Here is a 27,694-nt window from a genome sequence, read left to right on the forward strand (position 1 = left end):
TTTTTAAATATCTCTGTAATGATGTAAATTTTGAACACACTGTAAATCTTCTTATTAGACAACATAGACTCATTTCCCTAATCATGCCTTTAATGGAAATAGTAAACAAGTGCTAGTCTCCTTTAAAATATAACACTATGATCTAGGAACCTCATTTGGCCCCTCTTTAGGCTCTGTAAGCATGTTGGGAAAACAAGTAGTTGAAAGTGAATATACAGTCATTCAGCTTGGTCTGCATAATGTCAGACAATCCATAGGTTTTTTTCTTCACTTGAATAGAATACATTTTTGACTGAATTGACTGACTGTTTAGGTTCCTTGTAGACACAGTGTTAGCAAAGAAAACTAAAAATTGCTTTTGGGGAAGAAAATTGTAGCTAGTTATATCTCATAAAACCATTCTTGTGTTCATTTTCTTGAGGAAATTGCTGTGAGTGTATCTTCTAGGGCCAATATGTAAGAGACCTTTTTATGCTTAAATAAAAGCTCAGAGATTTTCTGTATCAGAGTTGTTCCATTGACTTGTCTTAGTTCTGAGAATAAAATGAAAACCTCTAGTCAAAAGAAAGCTCACACTTCAGTTAAATACTGACATAATTTGAACTTACTTTATTTGTTTACATTATTAGCCTAATACCCATGTTGTCCAGTCTTTGGAGACACAAAGAAACACTATTACTGCAGAAGCTTCTTTGGTTTTTCTAACACATCTTTTTATACCTCAGGTCCTGTTTAAACATAAGTCCATGATTCCATAGAAAAAGTTATTCATCTTTGAGTTTACATAAAGATAGGTTTGCAGTGCTTGATTAATTTTATGCCTCTAAAATATGAATGACATCATTTGGCCTGCTAGATAGTAGATTTATTTTAGTAACAAATCTTTCAGATCAATTCATAAATGAGAAAGAAATAAATTTGAGTAAACATTTGTTCTATTTTGGTTTTTAAGCTAAAATGATTAGAATCCAGCCAGCCAAAAAGAAATTAAATTTGAAATCTAATTCTTGTCAAGAAATTTTGCATGCAGCTATTCAACCCATTGTTTTAGAATCGCTGTGGTGAGAAAGTAGAACATTACTTTGGCAGAGGTGGTGGCTGGTAGGTTGGAGAGTGGAAAAGAAACTCAGTGAGTAAACTCCTGTGCCTTCTGAGTATAGCTCCTAAATACATGTAAGGCAATGGATAAATCAGAAACTGGAGCAAGAAAGTACTCGGAAGTCTACATCAGTGTCAGTGATATGATGAAAATATGATTTATTTTGAGAAATTGAAGGAAAAATTTAAAGAAATGCTTTCTGAGCAGAGCTGAGAAAAAGACAATTGTTTTTAGATCCACAAAAAAGCCATCTTGAAAATGAGAAATTTAATATGTACCAATATGAAGATAGATATATAGTAAAACTTGAAGGATATGGTAAGCATGCTTTTAGGAGTACTGTTTATAATGAAGGAACTCAGATACACTTTAAATAAACCTTCACATTATGAACCCTTCTTTCAGTTTCTTATACAAAGTACTATAAAGTCAGTATTCTTAATGCATGCATAAAATAATGCCTTACACAACTTACATGGGACTTTTCTACACCTGCAGAGAGAAAACACTGTTTTTCCTACACAGAAAAGCTGTTATTTGCAGATCTACTCGACTGCTCTGAGTCATTGATGGTTACAGGCTTTATATTTAACTTGAAATGCAAAACATTTTCTTCTAAGGCCTGAAGTTAAATCATTTTGCAAAGTGTATGTAGGTACATTCTGAGTTTTCTTTGTCTTGCTACCCATACTTGAAAAACAAGGTCTGACATTTGTAAAAGGTATGTGTGTGTGTGTGTGTGTGTGTGTGTGTGTGTGTGTGTATGTGTGTTTTAGTGGCCTCAGTTGCATTCTTTTTTCCCTCCACCTGTCGGGGGGGTACTTTTTATATATCTTTTCCAGTGTTTGCCATTGTGAGTTTTGATCACAGCAGGAAAATTTTTTCACACAACTTTGATGAAAGGTCATACTTATTGGGATGACTTGCCCATTTTTTCTATCTAAAGTCTTAGAATATGCTGTACACATTACCTGGGGTAAATATATGTATAGCATTTAGGATTTTTGCATCTATTCACAAATAAAATTGGCTTGTAAGAATGCCTTTTCCTTTTTTGAGAACACTGCCCCAGTCAGGTTTTGGTTATTCTTGCTGAGTGAAATGAACTGGATGGCTTTTTATTACTCTGAAATAGTTTATATAGGAACCATCTGGTCCCTAAAAGTAGGAAAGAACTCTGGTAGAGAACTTCTTGAATGAAATGACAAGTGCTGTGAATAAAAATGAAGTGAAGTAAGAGGGCAGAGTGAATGGGCCTGCGGTTTCAGATGCGGTGGTTAGAAAAGTTCGCTCAAAGGAGCAGAAAGCACCATGAAGAGAGGGGGCAAGCCAGGCAGATGTCTGCAGGAAGAGCATCTTGGGCAAAGGAAACAGAATGGCTAAAGCCATAGGAACAGCATAGGGTTGACGTATTTGAGGAACAGCAAGAATGCTAGCATATCTAGAGCAAGGGAGATGATGTAAGATATGAAATCTGAGCGGTAGTGAGGAGTCTGTGTATTTGGGGCCCTATAGGCAAAAGTCAATGAAAGTGAAGTTCTTTGTTCTGTTCATCTTAAATTTATCCTTTAATCATGTTTTTCTGTATTTGATTTGACTACTTATGTAAATTTTTATCCTTTTTCTGTTTTTTAATAAAGGTTTAAGAATATAAATTTTTTTTTAAGTACAGCTTTGCTTTCACTCTGTAAGGTTCACGGTCATAAGTCATATGGCCATCTCTAAGCTACATAAGAGGCTGGGAAATGAAGGATTTTTAATGAGTACATCCTGGTCAAAATCAGGATTCTCTTAGTAATGAATAATAGAAGAATAAATATTGGATAAACTATTTAGCAATATTTTTTGTAAAATCCTATGTGCCTGGGAGATTTTCCTGTAGATTCTATGCTATGCAAATTGTTACCAAACATTGTGAGATGGAAGATACCCAACTTATTTTATGAAACCAGCCAGAAACTTGTATCCAAACCTAACAAAGACGGCTGAAAGGAAAATTATAGACCAGTTTAACTTATGAATATAACTGAAAGCTCAAAATACAAATGTATCCGTTTTTCACCATTAGAAGAATCATCCATTGTGATTATGTAGGGTTCATCCTGTAAGTGCAAGAATGCCTTAGTATTAGGAAACCTTTTTAAACAATGCAACATATCAAAAGATCCAATAAGAAAAAATATGACAATCACAATAGATAAGAATTGACAAAAGGTAGCACTCATTTCTGATTAGAAAACTAGTCTTATTAGACAACTAAAACTAGAAAGACATTTCTTGAAGGACATAAAGATATCTAACTTCCTCTTCTGGTCAAGTTTATTCCAGTTCAAAGGGCAAAGGTATATTCCATATATCTCTAGCCTTATCAATTGGGGACTGCAAAATATATTTTTATGTATTATCTGAAATAGTATGGTAAAAAACCATTTTAATGTACTCCCAGTTACTTCTGGAAGTTTCTCAAAGTATTGTCTTATATGTACTGCAGAACACATTTCTCTCTCCTTCCTCAGCTCACATCTTTCCAACTTGCCACCAGATAGCTGCCAATAACTCTAATAGTTAGGCAGAATGTTGGGCATACTTGTTTCTATGCTCAGGGAAAAATAGCACCCAAGAGTTCCTTTTTTTGCTATTTGAATATAAAAATAAAGACACTTCTAATATTGCCTTTGAACTTTCAGAAGTAAGTAGTTTTATAAAATAAAATTACTCCTTTGTGAAAGGCATTAATATTAATTTGCTCTAATAATAAGCCGAGTAAGGTTTAAAATTTGAAACCCTAGTAATAAATGTTTTATACCAGTATTTTTAAGCTTTTATTATTTATTTATTTTTTATTTTTTGCCGCAACCCACAACCCACATTAAGAAGGAGGGGGTAAAGGGGAACCCTCCTACACTGTTGGTGGGAATGCAAGCTGGTGCAGCCACTCTGGAAAACAGTATGGAGGTTCCTCAAAAAGTTGAAAATAGAGCTACCATACGATCCAGCAATTGCACTACTGGGTATTTACCCCAAAGATACAAATGTAGGCATCCGAAGGGGTACGTGCACCCCGATGTTTATAGCAGAAATGTCCACAATAGCCAAACTGTGGAAAGAGCCAAGATGTCCATCGACAGATGAATGGATAAAGAAGAGGTGGTATATATACACGATGGAATATTATGCAGCCATCAAAAGGAATGAGATCTTGCCATTTGCAACGACGTGGATGGAACTAGAGGGTGTTATGCTGAGCGAAATAAGTCAATCAGAAAAAGACATGTATCGTATGTCCTCACTGATATGAGGAATTCTTAATCTCAGGAAACAAACTGAGGGTTGCTGGAGTGGTGGGGGGGTGAAAGGGATGGGGTGGCTGGGTGATAGACATTGGGGAGGGTATGTGCTATGGTGAGCGCTGTGAATTGTGCAAGACTGTTGAATCACAGATCTATACCTCTGAAACAAACATTATATGTTAAAAAAAAAAGGTAGCAGGAGGGGAAGAATGAAGGGGGGGGAATCGGAGGGGGAGACGAACCATGAGAGACGATGGACTCTGAAAACAAACTGAGGGTTCTAGAGGGGAGGGGGGTGGGAGGATGGGTTAGCCTGGTGATGGGTATTAAAGAGGGCACATTCTGCTTGGAGCACTGGGTGTTATACGCAAACAATGAATCATGGAACACTACATCAAAAATTAATGATGTAATGTATGGTGATTAACATAACATAATAATTAAAACAAAAAACAAAACAAAACAAAAAAACACCAAGAATTCATAATGATAGCCCCAATTCTGGTCCAACATCACAGGATTGATTTCAGTCTTTGCCCTTCCCATATTTTAATTCACTTCTCTGGCAGTGAGAAACGTGGCTTTCATTATTCTCGATATATTTACTTATTTGTTCAACCCTAGAATACCCAGAAATTATTTTCAGAATGACTAACCTATATCATTTTGTAAAACAAACCAATTAACAGTGGTTCAACGTAGGCTTATAGATAGTTGGGCTGTACAGAATATTGTGTTCCAAGTTACTTGGTTCTTTTTCTTCCTCTAGAGTATGGTTATTTACTGGAAATATAGTTAGGTTTATTTGGTTATCTTTGTTACTAATTTTGGGTTCCCTTCACCCATTATTATTCCTTTTTTTTGGATATGTAAAATATTATAACATGGTTCCAAAGGTGTAAGCTGTACAAAAGAAGTGTATGCAGAAAGGTACATACCATTTCTTTTTATCCCATCCCCACCATCTCTTGTGGGAAACCCACGTCATTAGTTTCTTGTAAATTGTTGGAAAAAATTAAGAAATTCATATATATTTTGTTTCCCCTTCTTATAGAAAAGGCGACATACCATGGATGCCTGGAAATCACTTTATATTAGTTCATAGAGGTCTTCCTCATTCTTTTTTAGAGTTGCATAGTATTTCATGATGTAGTTATATTATTCATTTACTCTCATGTATGGACATATTGATTGTTCCCCGTATTTTTCAACTGCAAACATTGTTGTAATAAAGGAATATATGAATATAAAAAAAAAGAAGGAGGGGTAGTGGATGGGTAAAACAGGTGAAGGGTGTTGAAACAAACCTCCAGTTACAAGTCACAGGGATGTAAAAAAAGTATAACACAGTAAATATAGTCAATAATATTGTAATAAATGGTGACAGATGAACTAGACTTATCATGGCAATAATTTTGTAATGTGTATAAATGTTGAATCATTATGTTTTATATCTAAAGCTAATATAATGTTGTATGTCAATTATACTTCAATAAAAAATGCCTTATACTGTGACTGAGGACATACACATACACAAACGTTCTCCACCTATATAGCTTTATGATTAGAAGTTTCATAGAAGTTACCAAGGATCTATGCAAAATACTCATACTATCTTCTTAGAATTAAAAAAAAAATTGATATCAGCCCACCAAATTGATTTCCTTAGACCATGCTTTTCAGCAATTTTATGGTTCTGAACAGAAATGATTCTTTCAATTGTTAAGTAAATAAAATGTCTGGAGTTCAAGAATTAAATTTTGAAAGATGACAATCCATTGGTTTTTAGAAATATGTCCTAATTTTGCTGTAAATATTAACTTTTCATGTATAGGCAAGATGCTTTTGGTGCTAGTTGCTAGTTTTTCTCTGATTTATAGGAGTGTGATAGAATAAGAAAGAACTTTCTAAATTATGTTTTCTTTTCTTTCTATAGCTCTCATGTGTGAATGTAAGTGTAGTGCATCATTCCACTAAGGACCTCGCCAACTGGAAGTTACAGTTTTCACCATCGGCGTACCTTGTCCCTTTTGGTCTGGTTCTTTTCTTCAAAGAGTAGAAAGTTCTTTCAAGTTGCTTTTGTTGCAGAGTTAAGCAAATGGCCAATAGTGGCTTTGGTAAAAAATCCACAAAATGCTCCAACTGTTCATCTACTTCTAAGAAAGGTGCATTTATTGTATGTGCCTGTAAAACAAGGCTTTCTCCAATTTCTGTGGTGGAAATGTCCCAAGCATCAAGCATTGGCAGCTCAGAATTTATGGTTTCACCAGAGAGGAAAAAAGAAAACCAAACCAGCAGAGATAGTTCCTCTGGGAAAAATATGGTAAATATTGAAGATTGTCTATCCCAACATAAGTTGGAATCCCATTTCCTAATCCCATCCTTAGATTCATTGGTATCCCTTGGGCCCTTGTCAGCTAATTCATTGCCTTCTTAACTATTAAAAGAACATTCTGTCTTATGTAAGAGGTGAACAAAATCGGTTAATAATTTCTTTTATGATATTTCCATCCACTGCCAAATTAAGTTATTTGCCAGGATCATGAATAGTTTGGAATGTTATTCCAGCTTCTTTATTTTTTAATGGTATATACAGAAATGAATTGGTTTTCAAGTTGGATTAAATCTGAATTTTGGGGCATTTTCTTCAACTGATGCAGAATGGGATTTATGGTTGTAGTTAAATATAGGGTGATTATTATTTAAGACAATTCCTGGTTTCTGGATGGGATATCCAATATACTTCGCAAAACCAATTTACATTAATTACAATCTATGACTACCTGGTTGGACTGGTTTGGGTGTATTCTACCTTTATAGAGAAGAGGCAAGTGTGGAAGATTGTAGTTGATACAGCACAACTTTGGAGACAGACAGCAGTAAGTTTAAGAAAAGTTGGGTCCCCAGTCCTCAGAGTTGCACCTTTTTCAAATTTTCACCTTAAACTGTTATTTTTTATTTGTATTATGGTATAGTTATTGCCATATAGACATCTCTGAGTGTCCTGTTACTATATTGTTTTCATTCAAAGGATATTTTGTGAATGTTTGGTCAATAATTTTTTATATATAACCTACTGGGGATGATTGTTGTGTTTTGAAACAAGGGTGATTGAGAAAGCTCTGAAGTTGCCTTCTCTTGTGATTTTAAAGAATCAATAGGTAAGTTCTATTAGATTTGTGATGCAGGTTATCATGTGGACTTGCCTGGATTCAGGGGATTAGATTGAATGGCTGGTTTCTTGTGGTCCCTTTTAGCATAATGAGCCAATGAATCATATAGGGCTTGGAATTTGGAAAAGACAATAAATATCATGGCACACATTAAAGATTTGTCAGATTATTGAAATTAGAGTTCTTATTTTGTCAAGACACAAGCACATTATATTTGTACTACAAGTATATTACATCTTAATTTTTTTATTCCTTTTGGTGTAAGCCCTCAAAAACCTCAAATGTGGAGAGAAAAACATCTCAGCAACAGTGGAGTCGGGGCAACATTACAGAAGGAAAGGTTCCTCACATAAGGATGGACAATGGAGCTGCTATTCAGGTAATAGAAAGCAAAGTGAAACTGCTAGGAACATCTAAGTCAATGGTTAATGGCAAAAATGATTTAAAAATTAGTCTCTAAGGAAGGGAAGAAAAGAAGAAATTTATGGATTTCAAGTATGTCAAAGTCTTTACAAAAGAAAATGCAGACTAATTATTTTTTCTGTTTATAGAGGACCAAATAGACTTTAATTAAAGCAGAGGGCATTTTTATTAGCAAAATGAGAACATTTTGGTCTTTAGGTCTTGCCCATTGCTGAGAGCAATCTTGGAGTCTTTGTGTAGACTTCTTCAAGACAGATGACTTGAGATGGTTTGGCTTTTCATTTCTTTGATGACTGGTAGTGAGGCCAGAATTTCCCTCATGGACCCCTCCATTTTTGATTGGATGTATACCAATATGGTACCGATCGACTCTTCCAAGGACTCTAATTATTATGGATTGAATGTTATTACCCTTTTAGAAATTAAAATGTGTTCTTTTAACATCAGATTAAAAGAACCACAACAAGAATTACTACAAGAAGAAAATTGCATTCATGTTAAATAACTTTAAAAAGTTGCTTCAAGAGATATTTGACAATTTACTTGAAGGGATCAGAAAAACTTCCTGAGTAACTCTAACTTTTTATAACTTTAAATAAAAGGCTGGATTTTTTTTTATCCACATATTTACTGAGTTTTAAATTTAGCCATAGAGTTTTTATAAAAATAAAATCTACTCAATGTAAAATAGTAGGAAAATATAGATAGAAAAGTGAAAAAAAAATCATGAGCCAGATAGAACCAATTTTAACATTTATTACTTTTATTTTTTCTGTGCATGTATGTTATTCTATTTTTTTCTTTTAAGTTTTTTTCTGTTTTAAATTATAAAATATTTCAAATATATACAGATTTTTAAGAAATAACCTTAACTAGCATAATTGAAGTTTTTCTCCTCCCATTAAATGGAAGGGCTCATTGTAAAGTTTTTAAACATTTCAGAAGAGTATAAAAAAGGAAGTTATAGTCATCCAAAATTCTACTATCCAGAGATAACTACTCTTAATATTTAGATGAGCATCTTTCCAAATACCAGTGTCAGCACCCTCACACGCACACGTTTTCATAATGGGATCATATCATACGTGCTTCCACACTCTACACTATATCATGGACTTCTATATCAATAAAAATAGATCTGCATTACCATTTTTATAGCATCCTCTTAAAATTATTACAAATAAGAAGTCATTTTCTCCTTATTTTCACCACGATGTAATGATGTCAAAGCAGTTAGTTGAAGAAAAAGATTAGTTTATAAAACTAGTTGGGCAGTTGGGCTATTTCTATATCCATTCCTCATTTAAAAAGTCCTATTTAAATGGTATTAAAATACTGTGTCCAAGTTGTGGTTCTATATGTTCACAGAGCAAATGGGAGTTTTGTTTTTAAAGGTCAAGAAAAATTGGGGAGATGGTTATAAAGTTTAGATCATTTTGTCCTGTGGAAAACAAAACGGATAAATGATCATTAAAATTGGGATTTTACTCATTTTTCCTAATATGTTGTTGGGAGTTGGATATGAATATGATAAAAAATAAAGTGTTTTGTCTTATTTTAGTCATCTTAGTTTTCTGACTTTGATTCTCACTATTAAGTGGCAGTAGGAAGAAGGAGGAACCAAAGTAATTATAAATCATTGAAAGTAGTGCTTTGGGGACCATGCCTTGGGCAGGATGTACCCTGTGTGAGTCTAGGAGTCGCCGTTCACAACACTCAGGACCATTAATCTAAAGCTCTTCCTCCAGGATTCAACTCCACATAGCCAGTCTGTCGCTTCTCTTGCAGGTGTATATATGTAGAGGGTTCCTGATTGGCTGGCTTGCTGACTGGATTTATTGATTGATTCATTCATTTACCAATTCACTCATTCATTCCATATTTGCACTATTCCTTTGGAATGCCTTCCTTGCTTTGCTTGGATTATAGAAAAAAAGTTCTCAATTATTTGCCTTTGTTCCCTCACATGCCGTCTCAGAAGCTACCTCTTTTGTAATGTTTTCACCTATTTTCCCAGCATTTTAGCTGTGGTCTCTGGCCCCAGTGTTGTTTTGTATTTTTTTTTTAACTTAAGACTTTATGACTTAAGTGATAATCTTGTCTCCTGAGCAGATTACAAATTCTGAGAAAATAGGAGTTGTGTTTTATCCATTTTTGTACAAAGTATATATCACAAGGAACTATCTAAGGAAAGTCTAAGATGTTGAAGCTGAACATTTCTTCCTTCCTTCCTTCCTTCCTTCCTTCCTTCCACTTTCCCTTCTATGTGCCAAGCATGAATATTTTACCTGCAAAGTTTCAGGGTAAGCTTTTTAAAGGAATCAAAAGGAAAAGCTTCTTAAGAAGTTTCTAGACCATCTTGGGAGAAAAACATGAACCAAAGTGTTTGTAAGAAGGAAAGTAATAATAGAGTTTGAGGACCAGTGCATATGTGCTGAGGGAAGTCAAAATAATGGAACAATCACCATGGTGCGGAGTCAGTCAGGGAATCCCTTCATGAAGCAGGTGAGAAATTAGTTGGGCATTGAATCTTTTCTTATGAAAGTAAGACGAGAATGTAAGCAGCAGCAAAAGATATGAAGACTAGCAGCTAATTTATCTGTTGTGTGGTAAAGGTGAAAATGGTTGCTGAGAGAGAGTTGCATCTCCAGGAAACGCTTTGGCTGCTAACCCAGCAGAGGCTTCACCTAGTGACATTCCTTCAGCTCTTCTGTCCTGTTCTAATCCCCAGGCATGATGTGTCCAGAAACTCTGCTCTTATTAATGCTCTGATAATTGATTTGGATCAAGGAAACTGACTCCCCCCAGCCCAACCAAATTCACAAGAAATCGAAGTATAAATGTGTTAGTTGTTTGTTATTTTACAGTGTGAACCAGGGTGCTGGTGTTGGCAAAAACAGTGCATTCTTTTTTTTTTTTAGATAATATTAACTTTTATTGAGTGCTTATTATGTCAGGCACTATGCTTTTTTTAAAAAATTGAAATATAGTTGACATACAATGTTACATTAGTTCCAGTTGTACAACTTAGTGATTTGACAATTCTGCTCATTTCACTATGCTCATCATGGTAAGTATAGTTACCATCAGAAGTTAAATAAGTGGAAGGATTCTTGGTCTGGATAGTGTTACTAAGGATGGTTTTTATTTTCTTCCCAGGGCTGATTTATATTAAAATTTCTGTCAGATACTGCTTTTTCTAAAGCAAAAGGAATAAAACAATAAAAGCAATTTTTGATAGAAAAATTGAAGATGAAGTGTTACTTGGTAAACAGAAAAGCAAGAAGTATTCAGTGGTTAATATGTGTTGATTCTACAGTATAGCTCTCAGAATTTGGGGATAATTTCTTTTTTTTTTTTTTTAAAGATTTTATTTATTCATTTGAGATACAGAGCGAGAGAGAGAGAGCATGAGGAGGGGGAGAGACAGAGGGAGAGGGAGAAGCAGGCTCCCTGCTGAGCCAGGAGCCCGATGTGGGGCTCCATCCCAGGACCCCGGGATCATGACCTTGAGCTGAAGGCAGACGCTTAACCATCTGGGCCACCCAGGCGCCCCGGGGATAATTTCTTTGGTGAATGTATTTTATACACATAAACACACAGATATGTATGCATTAGTATTCCAATCCTCCTTTTTCTTATGAAGACATTTCCTTAATATTGTAGTTCGTTTTTGTACTTTTGAGGTTTTGCATATTTCTCCATTAGGATTTTTATGGTTTTCTTCAAAGGACATTTAATGAAATTTGTCAAAACTTATTTTTGGTTAATTAAGATGTTTTTATTAATATTGAAGCAAAGATGTAGTATCTTCTACTTGATTTTACCCTGGAGCAGAAACACCATTCCCTTGGGTGGATATTTGTCAGTATGATATATTCATTTTTAATACCTGATGAATGTCAGAAAGAGACAAAGGAGCTCTTATTTTTTTATCCAGGAATTCTATACCTTTGGAAAAATATTGGGACAAGGGAGCTTTGGAATGGTCATTGAAGCCACAGACAAGGAAACAGAAACTAAGTGGGCAATTAAAAAAGTGAACAAAGACAAGGTAAGACTTCTTAGCCGCACCACACTGAGGACACAGCGCCAGGGCTAGGGGGGTGGGGTGGGGTCGGGTGGGCAGTATGGTTTCCACACTGGTAACATAGCTGACCCTGAGGGCAGGGCCGGGGCTGTTGCCCTGGGGAAGTGTGGCCCTTTCCCTGGCCTTCTGGGAAGGGACCAGTTCTTGAACTCAAGTAGACAAGCACTATCTGGGAAAAGCAAATGAAGCATTAACTAACATAACCAATATAACCAAATAAGGGTAAAGTTTTCCAGAGTGAGTTGAAAGTTAGGGCTGATTCTCAGTCTGTAGTTATAGGGCTGAGGGCTAGAGATTGCTTAGCTAGATTAAGTCTTGGCACTATCTCCTGATGTATGTGGTTCTGAACGACTTTTCTCCTATCCTTTCTTCTCCTTTGATTCCGTTTCCTCCTGTGATTATTTATCCCACCTGCTCTGATTTCTCCTGGAGTGGACAATGACTGGGCTTCTCTTTAAGGGAGATTCTCGTTTACATCTTGATCATTTCATTAACCTTAAAAAAAAAACTTCTGTGCTTGGAAAGAACAAAAGACAAAATACAGTGTTTTTTTCTTGGGCTTGTGATGATAAATATTACATTTACAGAATGAAATAGTAAGTTTTATGTATTCTTTAAAACAAACTATAGTAAATTACATACCATTTCTTCCTGAAGTTTAATAAGGTAACATATACGTCTTAATAAAGGGAGATCTAGAGCCTTACTAGAAATCTTTAGAATTCTAGAATCCTGGTGCTACATGGGATGTTATTTCCTTTGCCCCGTTGGTGTCAGGTAGGGTTAGGGGCTAGGTTTTAGGTTTACACAGCCAGGTACCTGCTTGCAACTTTAGGAATTCATCATCTTGCACACACATATTGATGATGAGCATTTACAAACACCAATAAAGTCAAATAAATTTATATAGTCAATATATGAATTAGATAATATACTACTGCATTATATGCAGGTCAAGCCATTTGGGAAGGGAGGTAGGAACAGAATTGAGACTGATATTAGGAGAAATTGTGGTAACTTTCCACATCTAGTCTAGATAAGAATTCACACCTCACAGTTTCCCTTGACCTTCTAAGATAACCTTAAAATGTGACTTTCATCCTTCTTGGGCAGGGTATAGTGGGCAGGTGGTTTCCTACTCATTCCTGAGATAGTAACAGTAGAAGGATAGAGGTCATTGGAAGCAGGGATGGCCCAAGGTAAAATGTTAACTAGGTAAATTTGCCCTGTGATCCATCCCTTTCCAGTCCTTTAGGAACCATTATGTATTCTCCAAACTTGCTGGGGGCATGGGGAAGGAAGAGGAGGGATAAGACCTCTGTTATCCCTTCCTGGGATATTTTTATGTGGATGATGGCAATGCTTTTCTTCAGATAAGGATGTTAATTTCGATATCAATGGGGTGATGATTGGGGTGGTGGTAGTGGTGCTGAGGGTAGAAAAAGCCCTTCCAGAATTTCTTAGATGACTTGGTAGAAAATCAGTTGCACTCTGATTTGTGCTCCCTGGGGTGTGCCTGCCTTTATCTTTTGCCATCAGGTATGGTTAAGGGGTACATGTAAGGAGATTAAGCTAGAGTTAGATTGATCTGAAGGCAAGATCTTTCTCTCTCTCTCTCTCTCTCTCAGGTAATTTTGAAGCTAAGGGTATCAGGAAGTAAGTGATAATTGCAGGGCTAGGTGTAGAATCTCACTGCCTATTATTTCTTTTATATATAAATATATATACTTTATATGTAAGTATATATAAATACAATCAAAACAAAACAATAACAAAGCAGAAGAAAAACATTTCGTTTTTATCTTCTCCAAATGATGTCCCTGGAAAGTAGATTTTGGTTTTATTATGCTAACATCAAAGGATGAACATGATTTTGAAGGAAATACTGAAAGGCATATTCAAAATTGGAATAATCTGTCAGGGGGACAGAGCCCATGTTGTAGTTAATTTATAGAAACAGTCCAAGAAACAGATGTGGCTTGAGGCCAAATTATATATAACTTAAAATTGGACAAAGGAAAGAAGGACCATAATTTAATCTTATCATGGAAATAAATTGCATGTTATCTTTTGAAAAAGGAACTTCTCCAAAAAATGTAGGAAAAAAATGTAAAAATAACTGGAACTTTTATATTGAGGTATGTAGTAGTGACATTCATATGTGGAATCTATGCGTCCTCATTATGAAAGGCTGGAAGCTCTGCTGTGAAGTTACTCGAACGGGAGGTGAACATCCTAAAAAGTGTGAAACATGAACACATCATACATCTGGAACAAGTGTTTGAGACGCCTAAGGTAAGGCTTGATCAGGTGATGCATTTCAAAGTTGTTATTATCACAAATGAACATCGTTGCCTTCTGAAGTCACCCCTGTAGGGCACAGTTGCTCAAGTCCTTGGCATGTGTCTGTCACTGGAGATTGATGAGGGCATTCTGGAGGGCTTTTATTATTGATTATATAATTAGGTGTCTGATGATTAGATTGATGTCTTTGGTGATATTTCTGGGTGGCTTGTTGCAAACAAATGCTTAGAATTGAATCAACTTCATGCACAACCAGATAGTGATTAGAGCTTCCCTAGAGATGGCTTTCCTTTTGCTTTAGTCTTTGGTTTCTCCATTAGAGTCTTCTGGAATATCATCATCATTTTGCAAGGTTAGCTTTCCAATAAAGTTGGCATGGGTATATTTGGCACTGTGCAGAAGATATTTTATCATCTGTGTTTAAACCAATGCGTTTAATTGTCCTTCTTCCCTAGAAGTTACATTCTTCTCTTTAAATGCCTGTAATTTTCATTCTCAGTTGTTGTGAAGCCTGGGTTATTTGCCATTCTGCCTCCGGATTGTTTGGTGCCGGTGGGTTTGGGTGTTTCTCGGCTTGGAGGCAGTATAATATGTGGTTAGGCATGTGGACTCTGGCGTCAGATTGCCTGTGCATTTGAATCCTGGCTCTACCACTTATTAGCCATGAGATTATGATGTTACTCAACCTCTCTATACTTCAGTTTCCTCATCTAAAAAATGGGTTTAATATCAGTGTCAACCTCATTTGGTTGTTGAAGGATTAAATGGAAAAATGGATATAAAGATCTGTCTCTTTAATTGTTAGCTATTCTTCTTTGTTTCCTTTGTCAGTCTCTAAGGTAGAAATAGTCAGTTTGATTCATTAGGAGTGCTTAATAACTATGAAAGACCAGTTATCCTTCATGGGAGCAGTGTACGGGCAATGGTGCCGAAGTCTACTCAGTTCAGTCTTAGAGTTGTTATTTTTTTTTTAATCCCCAAATCTTCTTAGAATAGTGTTGCTCTTTATCCTCAGTTTTAAGCAATTTGATTTCATACACCTCGCTATAGTTTTCCTCATGTTTCTTATGCTTGGGGTTCATGGAGCCTCTTGGATCTGTGAGTTTATGGTTTTTCTCAAATTTAGAAAATCTTTGGCCATTATTTGTTCAAATACTTTCTCTGCCTTCTTGCACTGTGGGGACTCCAAGTACTCGTGTTAGACTGCTTGGTATTGTCCACAGGTTGCTGATGCTCTATTAATTTTTATCAATATTTTTTCTCTCTTTGTTTCATTTAACAGAGTTTTCATCGCAATGTCTTCAGATTCAGTCATCTCTTTTCCTGTAACATCATGTGTGCTGTTTCTCTTTTCCAACAGAAATTTGATTTGATTCTTTTGTGTATCTTCCACCTTTTTATTCAACATGCTCAGTATTTACTCCTCCTTATTAAATATAGTTATAATAGCTTTTAATGTTCTTTTCTACTAATTTATCATGTGTGTCATTTCTAGGTCAATTTTGGTTGATTTTTTTTTTTTGGGTCCATTATGGGGGTTATATTTTCCTTCTTTTTTATGTGCTTGTTAGGTTTTGATTGGACGCTAGATATTTTTATATTCTTATAACTACTCTTGAGCTTTATTGTAGGATATAGTTATTTGGAAACAGTCTGATACTTCTGAAGCTTGCTTTAAGCCAGAGCAACCTTTGATCTAGGGCTATTTTTTTCTTACTAAAGAAGTAGGACCCTTTGAGAGTACTCTACCTGATGTCCTGTGAATTACGAGATTTTCCACTCTGGCTAATGGGAATACAAGCTCTTTCTGGCCATGTGTATGCTCCAGTGATTATTCTCTCTCTTCCTCTTGCATGGTTCCTTATCCAGCTTCGGATATTTCCCTCATACACATGAACTGAGCAGTACTCGGCTGAAGACTTGAGGGGCAGCCTCTGCAAATCTCTATAGAGTTTTCTCTATGTACAGCTTTCTCCTTTTTGATACTCTGTCCTGTGAACTTAAGTTGTCTTGGCCTTTCTGGACTCCCAGCTCCCTTTCCTCAATTCATGGAGACTGTGGGGCTATCTTTGTATTCCTTCTCACTGCCCTGTGGCCTGGAAACTCTCTCCGGACAGTAAGCTGGGATGATCATGGGGCTTGCTCCGTGTGTGTCCTGTCTTTCAGGAATCATCGCCCTTTGTTGCCTGATGTCTAATGTCTGAAAATTGTTGTTTTATAGGTTTTGTCCATTTCTTAAGTTGTTTCAGGAGGGAGGGTCAGTCTAGTCTCTGTTACTCCATCTTGGTACAAGTGGGAGTCCAAATCTAGAATAGTTTGAAGGCAAAGGAAATCATCATCTGCGACTGGCTTGCTGGTTTATTTATTTTAATGGACTGCTGGCCCTTGATTCACCAGATCAGATCTGCCTTCTCCCAACGCTAACTCACACAAATGCCTAGAACTTCTACTGAAGCTATCTTAAAGATGAATGGAAATTATTACTTGATTGGGTAGGCCATGGTATTAGTACTATCATCTAGTCAGAGTTTGTTATGGTTCCTTGTGAGTCTAACTGTTCTGATCTATGCAATTATTTATAATAATTATAAAAAGACTTCTAAAAAATTTTATTGATATAACTTTTATCAACTTACATATTTAAAATTAACATCAATTTATATTGTAAGCACTGCTAAAGTCACTTTTCTTTCCAAATAGTTCACTTACCATTTTATGTAAGCATGATCCCTACAGTGCTACCAGTGGAAAAAATATGGCACAGTTCAAAAGCTTATTTATGTGTTAGACTTTGCACAATTCTTTAGTTACTTTTGAAATTCCAAAGCATCCTGAGGCTTAGTGAACCAGAATTTTGACTATTAGAAGAAGGGGTGTTAATCTTCTGTTCCTGTTTTCAAGCTTGCTGATTGAACACAGAAGTTGCATTAATAGTGGCTATAGAATAGAATCAGACCCCAAAATCTTAAAAAACATTTACAAAAATTTAGCAGCAGAGGATGAAATGGAGACGTGGAGGGTAGTCTATGAAAGGTATGAAATAGGTATGAAAAAGGCTTGTATTTTAGTTGACTGTGAATCTTTTTGACTCAAGAAATGACTTGACTTTGGGAAAACCTAAAGTGATCTTAATTTATATCAACAGAAACAGCAGATATGGAAGAGACATTTCATCTGTGGCTTTTTCCCATATATACCTAATTAGTTACTAAGTCCCACTGTTTCTTCCTCTTAGGCATTTTTCACGTATTTTTCCTTCCCCTTCTTGTGTACATTCTGTACCTCATATCTACCCTCCATAAATAGAGGTCAGCATACTATAGCGTGCAAGCCGAATCTGGCATGCTGCCTGTGTTTTTATGGCCCACAAGCTAAGTTTTTTAGATTTTTAAATGACTGAAAAATTTTTTTAAAGTAATATTTGATGACACATGAAATGTATATGGAACTAAAATTTCAGAGTACATATATAAAGCTTTGTTGTATTGTTTATAGCTGCTGTTACGCTGTAACAGCAGAGCTGAGTAGTTGCGAAAGAGATTGTATGACCTGCGAAGGCAAAAATATTTACCATCTGGATCCGGCCTTTAGAGAAAAAGTTCACCAAGCCCTGCTGCCTGTTACTGTTGGAGTGTTCATTTAGAAATGCAAAATTGATCATAGCACACACCTTTCTCCCTGCTCCAGACACCAGCTTAAAAAACGTCAGTGGCTCCTTACTGCATATGGGGAAAAAATCCAACTCCTCTGCATGACATCCAAGAGTCTTTACAACCTGGCACCAGCCTGTTTTCTTCCGGCCTCACCCCTCACCGCTCCACTCTTCTCTGCCCCACCGAACTCCTAATGCTGTTAACACGGAGATACTCGTTATTCTTTCAACAGCCAGGGCTGTGTCAGTCTTTGGAATCTTTGCAAATACTATGCGTTAAGCCCGTTCTTACCCACGTCCTCTCCCGATAAATCCCTATTCAGTTTATCTAGACCGGCCTTTAATATCACTTCCTTGGGGAGCAGACTTGGAGCAGAGGCTTCTTTCCTCGGTAACCTCATGCCATTTTGGCTATAACTCTTTTGTTGGCACTCACCACACGATACCGTATTTATAACTCTACTGTGAGCTCCTTGAGGGTAAGAACTATGCCTTATGCCTCCTTGTTCCTCTAGTATCCTGCATGGTATCTTGTACATGATAGGAAATAAATAATTTTGAATGAGTAGATTGATGATTTAGGTTGGGATTGTATTTCTATGATACATGTGCAATATATAATATTTTTAAAATTCTCAACTATATAATTTGCTTGCTCTCTCTCTCTTTATAAATCTGTCATGTCAGAAAATGTACCTGGTGATGGAGCTTTGTGAGGATGGAGAACTCAAAGAAATTCTGGATAGGAAAGGGCATTTCTCTGAGAATGAGACAAGGTGGATTATTCAAAGACTTGCATCAGCTATAGCCTATCTTCACAACAAGGGTAAGGAGACAGTCATCGAGCTCATTGACTCTATGAATGCATAGCCTATCTTCACACCAAGGGTAAGGAGAGAGTCATCCAGCTCATTGACTCTATGAATGCATAGCCTATCTTCACAACAAGGGTAAGGAGAGAGTCATCCAGCTCATTGACTCCATGAATGCATAGCCTATCTTCACAACAAGGGTAAGGAAAGAGTCATCCAGCTCACTGACTCCACAAAGGCAGATGGTGCTTTTGTTTAAGGGTGATTGTATTCAGGGTTCAGAGTCACAGAAGTGATCCCTACTAACTTAGAAGATTTCATTTGAAAATTTTTCTGAATTTTTTTCTCTTTAAGACTTTAATTAAATATAATAAGTATATTTTAATTAGAAACAAGGCAGGTATACAATTAAGGATGAATATTTCTATTCAACAGTTTGAAAAGCAGCTAATCTTGTCAAATCAAAAGTAGACTAAGTCAATAATAAAAGTGAAATTTCAAAACAGTTATATTGTATGGAAGTGTTGAATCACTAGGTTGTACACCTGAGACTAATATCATAATGTATATTAACTGATTGGAATTTAAATAAAACTAAAAAAAATCTATATATTCTAGGCATTTTTTTGTTTTTTTTATTTTTTTAGAGTTAATTTTTAGAGCAATTTTAGATTTGCAGCAAAATTGAGCAGCCATTACAGAGATATCCCATATACCCTTGCCCATACACACACAGCCTCCGCCTGTTATCAACATCCCCGCCAGAAGGTACATGTGTTCCAAGCCATGAACCGACACTGACACGCTGTTACCACCCAAAGTCCATAGTTCACATTAGGGTTCACTCTTGGTGGTGTATATTCTGTGGGTTTTGACAAAATATAGTGACATGTATCTACCATTATGGTATCATACAGAATAGTTTCACTACCTTAAAAGCCACATTTAGAAATTATTCTAATTCCTTTACTGTTTTTGGTTGTTATTGCTGCTGCTTTTCCTCAGGCTCGTTTTTTTCCTTCAAGGTTAGTTTATCTTATGTGTGACTTGAGCACCTTCTCATTTTACACATGAGGAAAAGTTGGTTCCAGAGAGGTGAAATGACAAGGTGAGGTGTGGCAGACCTGGGCTATAGAACCCAGCGGCCACCCCACAGACGTTTCCCTAGCCCCGCCTGCATGTGGTCTGTGTTAGAATTAGATACAAAGACAAGGCCCCCACACCTCAAGAAATTCAGGCTGGTGGGAGATGGAGGATAGAAAGCAAACTGTAATTCAGTGTGATAATTTCTCTAATGGAGAGTCATATAAAGCACAAGGAACATTAGGAGCGTCAGTGCCTTGTTTGATTTGGAAAGTCAGGGAGGGATTCACAGAAGAAAACAGAATTTGGGCTGAGGAATACAGTCTCAGACAAAAAAGAAGAGAGGGTCTTCCATGATTCATTGTTTGTTCATAACACCCAGTGCACCATGCAAAACGTGCCCTCCTCAATACCCATCACCAGGCTAACCCATCCCCCCACCCCCCTACCCTCTAGAACCCTCAGTTTGTTTTTCAGAGTCCATCATCTCTCATGGTTCGTCTCCCCCTCTGACATACTCCCCTTTTCTTCCTCTCCTGTTATCTTCTTCTTTTCCTTTTTTCTTAAAATATGTTGCGTTATTTGTTTCAGAAGTACAGATCTGTGATTCAACAGTCTTGCACAATTCACAGCGCTCACCGTAGCACATACCCTCCCCAATGTCTATCACCCAGCCATCCCATCCCTCCCACCCCCAACCACTCCAGTAACACTCAGTTTGTTTCCTGAGATTAAGAATTCCTCATATCAGTGAGGTCATGTGATACATGTCTTTCTCTGATTGACTTATTTCACTCAGCATAACACCCTCCAGTTCCATCCACGTCGTTGCAAATGGCAAGATCTCATTCCGTTTGATGGCTGCATAATATTCCATTGTGTATATATACCACATCAAGAAGAGAGGGTCTTCCAGGCAGGGGCAGCAACTTTTGCAAGGTCAGGAAACCCAGGGCTTCCTATGATGCTAATGTCAATTCTCCCACATTAAGCTATAAATTCAGTAAAATGCCAACCAAAATTTCAGCAGGATTTCTTCATGGAACTTGATAGAAATATTCTGAAGTGGGCAAGAATAGCAAAGAAAACAATGAAAAAGAAGAACAATGGAGGCAGAAGGAAGACTTGCTGTGCTGTACTTACGTAAGAAGAGGTCAGCAGCACACATCCCACAAACACATTCTGGGAGCTGTGTTAGGGAACTGTAAATGGTTGCGTAGGGTCACCAGTCCAGGGCTCTTCAGCGGCATTTTTCCAGCAGCGATACATGTAACTTTTTATGTGGAGGGAAATGATTGCTGTGGATATGAACTGAATTAGTTATTTGCAACAGAAGTGCTTTGTGCATGATTATTTGCATGCGCGTAAAAATCCTACCTGACGTCTGACACGTTCAACTGGAGATTTGGTGTTTCAGGGTTTCCATTTGTTTGTTTTCATTTTTTAACATATAAAGACTAGGAAAGTATGTGCTCATGTTATAGAAATATATATTGAAATAAGTGTAGTGTGTATACGAGTAGTCAAGTTGCAATATGTTAAATGTGTATATTGACAATAACCTACGCATGGGAGTAAGTAAGTAATTCTCTTTATTTGAAGACCTAAGGATATAGGAGACCTTACTGGGTTTGTAACTACTTTTGTCTCCCTCTGCCTGGAGTGCTCAACCTTGGGCATGATCCTCCTCCCCACTCACCAGGCCACTGGTCACAAAGAGAAGCCTCCAGGGCAGCAGGGGGATGGGGAAAGAGGAGGGAGTCAAAGAAAAGGCCTTTTTAAGGATAAACCTGTGAAGAAAAGGGATTGGAATAAAAGGGAAGGAACAGGGCAGAATTATGCTTGGCCCTCCTCGAAGTTTTTAACAGTGGGATATTAATTTGTCAAATATATTTATTTGTTCTATTTGTGTCCACTCTGTTTTTCCATTATTCACTATTCATTTGATTTGTTGTTTATTTTCTTGGTAGATATAGTACATAGAGATCTAAAACTGGAAAACATAATGGTTAAAAGCAGCTTTATTGATGATAACAATGAAATGAACTTAAACATAAAGGTAAGGTATTAGAAATCATGGTAAATATTTGCCTATAAACAGTTTGATAGCAAAGTACTTCCTCTTTTTAGATACATTTTGGAAGCTTTTGAGCAGCAAAATAAGTGGCTTGTGCTAGAAAAAAAATAAAATTTTACAAAAGAGGTTGTAACTGACAAGAATAATTTTACAAGTTAAGTGGTGCTATTGAATCTTTTTTAAAGTACATATTCATTTGGATAGTTCTAAATCATTAGTTAATAGCAAGCAAACAGATGCTCTGAATTCTAATTAATTTCAAAATTATGCCTGGTAATTTGATGTAAATGTGTTACAGATTTAGAAAAAAAACACACCTTGGCTGTGCCTTTGATATTAAATTAATGCTAAAGTCTGTATTTCTCATTGAAAATTTTCCTGGGTATTAATATTTATGTCCTAAGCACAATTAATGTGCCAAGTGTTTATTCTTCAAGACTTTATTCAAATTAAGTGTTCCTTAATGTCAAATAAATGATAGGATACATTATTTATTACTTAGCACTTTAATAGTGGCTGCTTTCAAAATATATGAATGTGTTAATTTAGGAATAAAATGTCGTCTGTGAATAACTCGCTCTGTTGTAGAAGCTAAATCCCTATGTAATATATGTGAGTTTAACAGCATTGTTGTCTTACCAAAGCAAATAAATATTCTTGAATATTTTCATTTTAAACTCTATGAGGGCAGGAATTATGTATGTTTTATTCACTGTTGGTACCTGGAGTAATGCCTGAAAACATAGTATGTGCTCACTTAATATTTGGTAAATGAAGAAATAATTGCTCTCTAAAGAACTGAATTGATCATGAAACCTTTTATATATTTGATATCTGTGTAGATCTTCTGTGGAGAACGATACATATTATAATGCTCAAAGTGGGGTAATTGTGAAAACTCCTGGAGAAAATGATTTTTCTATTTAGAAAAATAGTGCTATCACATATTGATAGAAACATTTTCTTATTCCAGAAGGCCCTGGAAACTTTGCATTCAGTGTCTGTGGACCAAGAACCTATCTTTGGTTGTATGATCAATAAATGTGCCTGTTTTTCTGCTTTCAGCCCAAGGCTGTTCCAACTTGGGAGACAAGACCAAGGGCACATACTGAATATTTAATAACCGAATGTGTACTGGCCCCGATTTGGAACTGAGCAGAAAGAGTGCAGTTGCAGCAGCAGGCCTCCAGTGGATTTGTAGCTCTACGGTCACTTTTTTCCCTGTTAATTTGCTTCTTGTAGTTTTTAATAGTGTAGTAATTGTTTTAATTAGTAAACTCTAGAAACACAAAGGAAGTCATAGTAAAGAAAAGATAGTACTTACCAGAGATAGTGTCTTATAAATAATTATAAAAAGGGGCAGTTTCTGTGAGTTCTGACAAGGATAATGATTGCATTCATAACAGTGCTTTAAACTGGAACATAGCTTGAGTGTCAGAAAAAATAGACAAAAAACATGCAATGGCCAGAATGTATTTTACGATGAAAGAGGTTTTTAAGAATAAGTTTTTTATCTGTAAAAGTTAAATGCTTTCTTTCAAAATATAACTTCCTATGTTGAACTGGTAAGTTTAATTAGAAGGAATGAGCAATCAATATCATGGATGTTTGCTCCAGGTAGGAGAAACCAAGCTTCTCTTTACCACAGATTTGTTTCTTCTTCACAAAGAGGGGTGGATGGGAAGCAAAAGTCCTTAGTAGTAATACAAGGAAATCCCCTCCATCCGCAGGAATCTCTGAATTAAATACAGAGCAATTACAATGTGGTGGAACTCCTACCTTCAGAATGAGTAAACTCTGGGACAGGAAAACAGGTGACTGGGTTTTTTCTTCCAGGTGACTGATTTTGGCTTAGCAGTGAAGAAGCATGGAAGGAGTGAAGCCATGCTGCAGACCACATGTGGGACTCCTATCTATATGGGTAAGTTAGTAGATTTAAAATGATCTTTCTATATAAAGAGGTAGAACCACTAATGTAGATTAAAACTTGAACGACTTGAAAGAACTCCTAAAACTCAATACCAAAAAAAAATCCAATAAAAAAAATGGGCAGATGACATGAACAGACATTTCTCCAAAGAAGACACATAGATGACCAACAGACACATGAAAAGATTGTCAACATCACTCATCATGAGAGAAATGCAAATCAAAACCACAAGGAGATAACACCTTACTCCTGTCAGAGTGGCTAAAATCAAACAACACAAGAAACAACAAATGTTGGCAAGAATGAGGAGAAAAGGAACGCTTGTGCACTGTTGGAAGGAATGTAAATTGGCGCAACCATGATGGAAAACAGTGTGGTGGTTCCTCAAAAAGTTAAAAATAGGAATGCCACATGATACAATAATTCCACTTGAGTATTTATCTGAAGAAAATGAAGACACTAATTTGGAAAGGTATGTGTACCTTCATGTTCATTGCAGCATTATTTACAGTAGCCAAGATATGGAAACAACCTAAGTGTCCATCAATAGAGGAATGGATAAAGAAGATGTGGTATGTATGGGTGTGTGTTATTACTCAGCCATAAGAAAGAATGAAATCTTGCCTTTTGCAACAACACAGATGGACCTAGAGGGTATTATGCTAAGTTAAATAAACAAGACAGAGAGAAGAAAATACCATATGACTTCACTTAAATGTGGAATCTAAAAAAATAAAACAAATGAACAAACAAAACAGAAACAGACACTTGTAGATACAGAGAACAAACTGGTAGTTTAGGGGTGGATGAGCAAAATAAGTAAAGGGGATTAAGAGATATAATCTTCCAATTATAAAATAAATAAGTCATGGGGATGTAAAGTATAGCATAGGGAATATAGTCAATAATATTGTAATAATTTTATATAGTAACTAGACTTTTCATGGTGATCATTTAATAATGTACATAAACGTCAAATCACTATGTCATATACCTGAAACTAATATAATGTTGTATGTCAACTACAATTAAAAAAAAAACAGAAAAAAAACTCAAGCAATTTGATTTTGCCACAACTTGACTTACTGGTCTTGATCAAGCTAATTTTTCTTTTCTTAGGTCAAATAATTTTATTGTTTTAGCATTTTTCTCACAGTTCTTATCTTTAAAGGTTGTAGTTTTTATTGTTTTTTTGGACTCTTCTTATAGTAGTTTATATCTCTTAGGTAATCATACCCCAAACTTAATTATTGGTTTTGTTAACTCATGCTGAAATCATGTGTGTGTTTTACTTCTTTCCATTTCTTATCCAATTTTATTGCCATCAAATGGTACATCCTAAAGCTACTGATTAAATATATTTTGTAAAGCAACCATTTACCATTTTTCTAAGTTCAACTTTTAACAGCTTTACCGAAGTACAATTTAAATGCCGTAAAAAATGCACTATTCAGTGATTTTTCTACATTCACAGAGTTGTGCAGCCATCACCACAATTCAGTTTTAGAATAATTCTACCCCAGAAGGTTGCCTCATGCCCATTTGTCCTTCATCTCATTCCCATCCCAATCCCCAGGTAACCACGAATCTATATTTACCTTTCCTGGACATTTCATCTAAACAAAGTCATACCATATGTTGTCTTTTATGTTGGCCTTCTTTCACTTAGCGTAATGTTTTTGAAGTATCTTCCTCTTGTACCTGTAGTCTATCCCTTTATATTTCTGAACAGTTCTCTGTTGTATGGAGATGCCACATTTTGTTTATTGTTTCCAGTTTGGGGCTATTATGGATAATGCTGCTATGAACATTTGTGTACAAATTTTAACATGGACACGTTTTCCTTGGGTAGCTACCTAGAAGCGAAGTTGCTGGGTCGGAAATTATGTGTAACTTTTTAAAAAAGATTTTAATTTATTTATTAGAGAGAGAGCACAAGCCGGGGGAGGGAGAGGCAGAGTGAGAAGCAGGCAGAGGGAGAAGCAGGTTCCCCGTTCAGCAGGGAGCCTGACGCAGGGCTCAATCCCAGGACCCCGAGTCATGACCTGAGTTGAAGGCAGACGCTTAACTGACTGAGCCACCCAGGCACCTGCCCCTTTATGTTTGACTTTTTAAGAAACTGCCAAATGTTTTTTTCAAAGTCGCTGTAGCATTTGACCTTTCTACTAGCAATGTGTGAGGGTTCCAGTTTCGTTGTATCCTTGCTGACTTTTTTTTTTTTTTAAGATTTTATTTATTTGACAGAGAGAGACACAGCAAAAGAGGGAATACAAGCAGGGAGAGTGGGTACAAGCAGGGGGGTTGGGGAGGGAGAAGCAGGCTTCCCACGGACCAGGGAGCCCAATGCGGGGCTCGATCCCAGGACCCTGGGATCATGACCTGAACTGAAGGCAGATGCTTAACGACTGAGCCACCAAGGCACCCTTCCTTGTTGACTTGTGATAATTACCTTTCTTTCTAATTATAGCCACTGTAGAGGGTGTGAAGTAGTAGCTTATTGTGGTTTTTAATTTGGTAATTTAATATTCCTAATGACCAATGATGTTGAGCATCTTTTCATGCAGTTATTAGTTGTTCATAATCTTCTTTGATGAAATGTTTATTCAAATCTGTACCTATGAGATGATTATATTTTTCTCTTTAAATTTATTAGTGAAATAATTGCATTAATAGGGTTTGAAAATGTTGAACCATCCTTGCACTTTTAGATTAAACTCCACTTGGCTTAATAAACTGCTTTATTCAATTTGTCACCACTTTATTTAGGAGCTTTGAGTGTAACTTTCTTTTGTGCTGCCCTTGTCTTTTTTGATGTTAGTGTTACCCTAGCCTCATTTAAAAAATAGCTCATGAATCACTTAAGTAACAGAAACTGTTATATTAATAAACTATAAGTTTGATGAAATTTCCCCTTAAAATTTTTTTGGCCCTGGTACCTTTTGGTAGATTAAGTTTCTATTATATTTTCAATTTATACTGGGTTATTCAAGTTTTCCACACCTTTTTGAATCATTTTGATAATTTGTTTTTCTAGAAAATTGTTCATTACATTGAGATTTTAAGTTCTATTGACATAAATATGCATATATTATAATTTTCTGATTCTCCTATGTATCTGTGACTATCGCCCTAACTATTCCTAATATTTTTTAAGATGGTCATGTGATGTAAGATTAGCAATATGGCCTGTGACATCACCTGGCTAACTCAGGATTCCAGCTCTGTCACTTAGTCTGGTGAGCCCTTGGCAAACAACTAAACTGCTTTTGTTGTGGTTTTACATCTGTACAATGGGGATTATGTCATCCATTTATCAAAAAATTTTTGAGGGTCTACTTTGTGTCAGGACTGGTCTGGGTATTGGGAATATAACAGTGAACAACGTATAAAAATGTCATGTTGGTGCAAACATTAAACAAGTAAAAAAGTAAAATGTCTGCTATTACCTGGGATGTTAGAGAGAAATGCTGAGGAAGAAAAGTAAAACAGGGAAGGGGAGAGGATATACTTAGGATGGTAATAATAAGATCTTTCTTACCAGGTTGACATGAGAATTAGATGAGAAAATATATGTAAAGTGCTTAGCACAATACCTGACAGTGCTCAATTTAAGCTCTTGTAATAATAATAATCATCATTTTTTTCTTGATCAAATTTGTTAGTGGTTAGGACAATTTATTGGGCTTTCAAAGAACCAGCTCAAGTCTAATATTATTTGGTTGACTTTTTTTATTAATTTCTACTTTTATTTTTCTGGATTC

The 27,694-nt window shown here is 36.1% G+C and overlaps 1 protein-coding gene across 6 annotated transcripts in view; it reads left to right on the top strand.

Moving 5' to 3' along the window:
• Positions 1-27,694, top strand: part of STK33 (serine/threonine kinase 33) — a 144,287-nt gene that overhangs the window by 73,177 nt on the left and 43,416 nt on the right. For 5 of the 6 annotated variants that reach the window (XM_073882966.1, XM_073882964.1, XM_025848648.2 and 2 more), the window contains 7 exons: positions 6,326-6,712; positions 7,828-7,941; positions 11,926-12,039; positions 14,266-14,370; positions 18,719-18,857; positions 21,897-21,985; positions 23,840-23,924. In XM_073882966.1, coding sequence (XP_073739067.1) covers positions 6,488-6,712; positions 7,828-7,941; positions 11,926-12,039; positions 14,266-14,370; positions 18,719-18,857; positions 21,897-21,985; positions 23,840-23,924 — 871 coding nt within the window. In that variant the 5' untranslated portion in view covers positions 6,326-6,487. The remainder of the gene's footprint in view (positions 1-6,325; positions 6,713-7,827; positions 7,942-11,925; positions 12,040-14,265; positions 14,371-18,718; positions 18,858-21,896; positions 21,986-23,839; positions 23,925-27,694) is intronic. The other variant, XM_073882967.1, reaches the window with a different exon arrangement.

Source organism: Callorhinus ursinus, unplaced genomic scaffold (genome assembly GCF_003265705.2).
Source record: "Callorhinus ursinus isolate GAN/ISIS: 27379988/994484 unplaced genomic scaffold, GSC_fseal_2.0 scaffold49, whole genome shotgun sequence".
In the NCBI taxonomy this organism is placed as follows: Eukaryota; Metazoa; Chordata; class Mammalia; order Carnivora; family Otariidae; genus Callorhinus; species Callorhinus ursinus.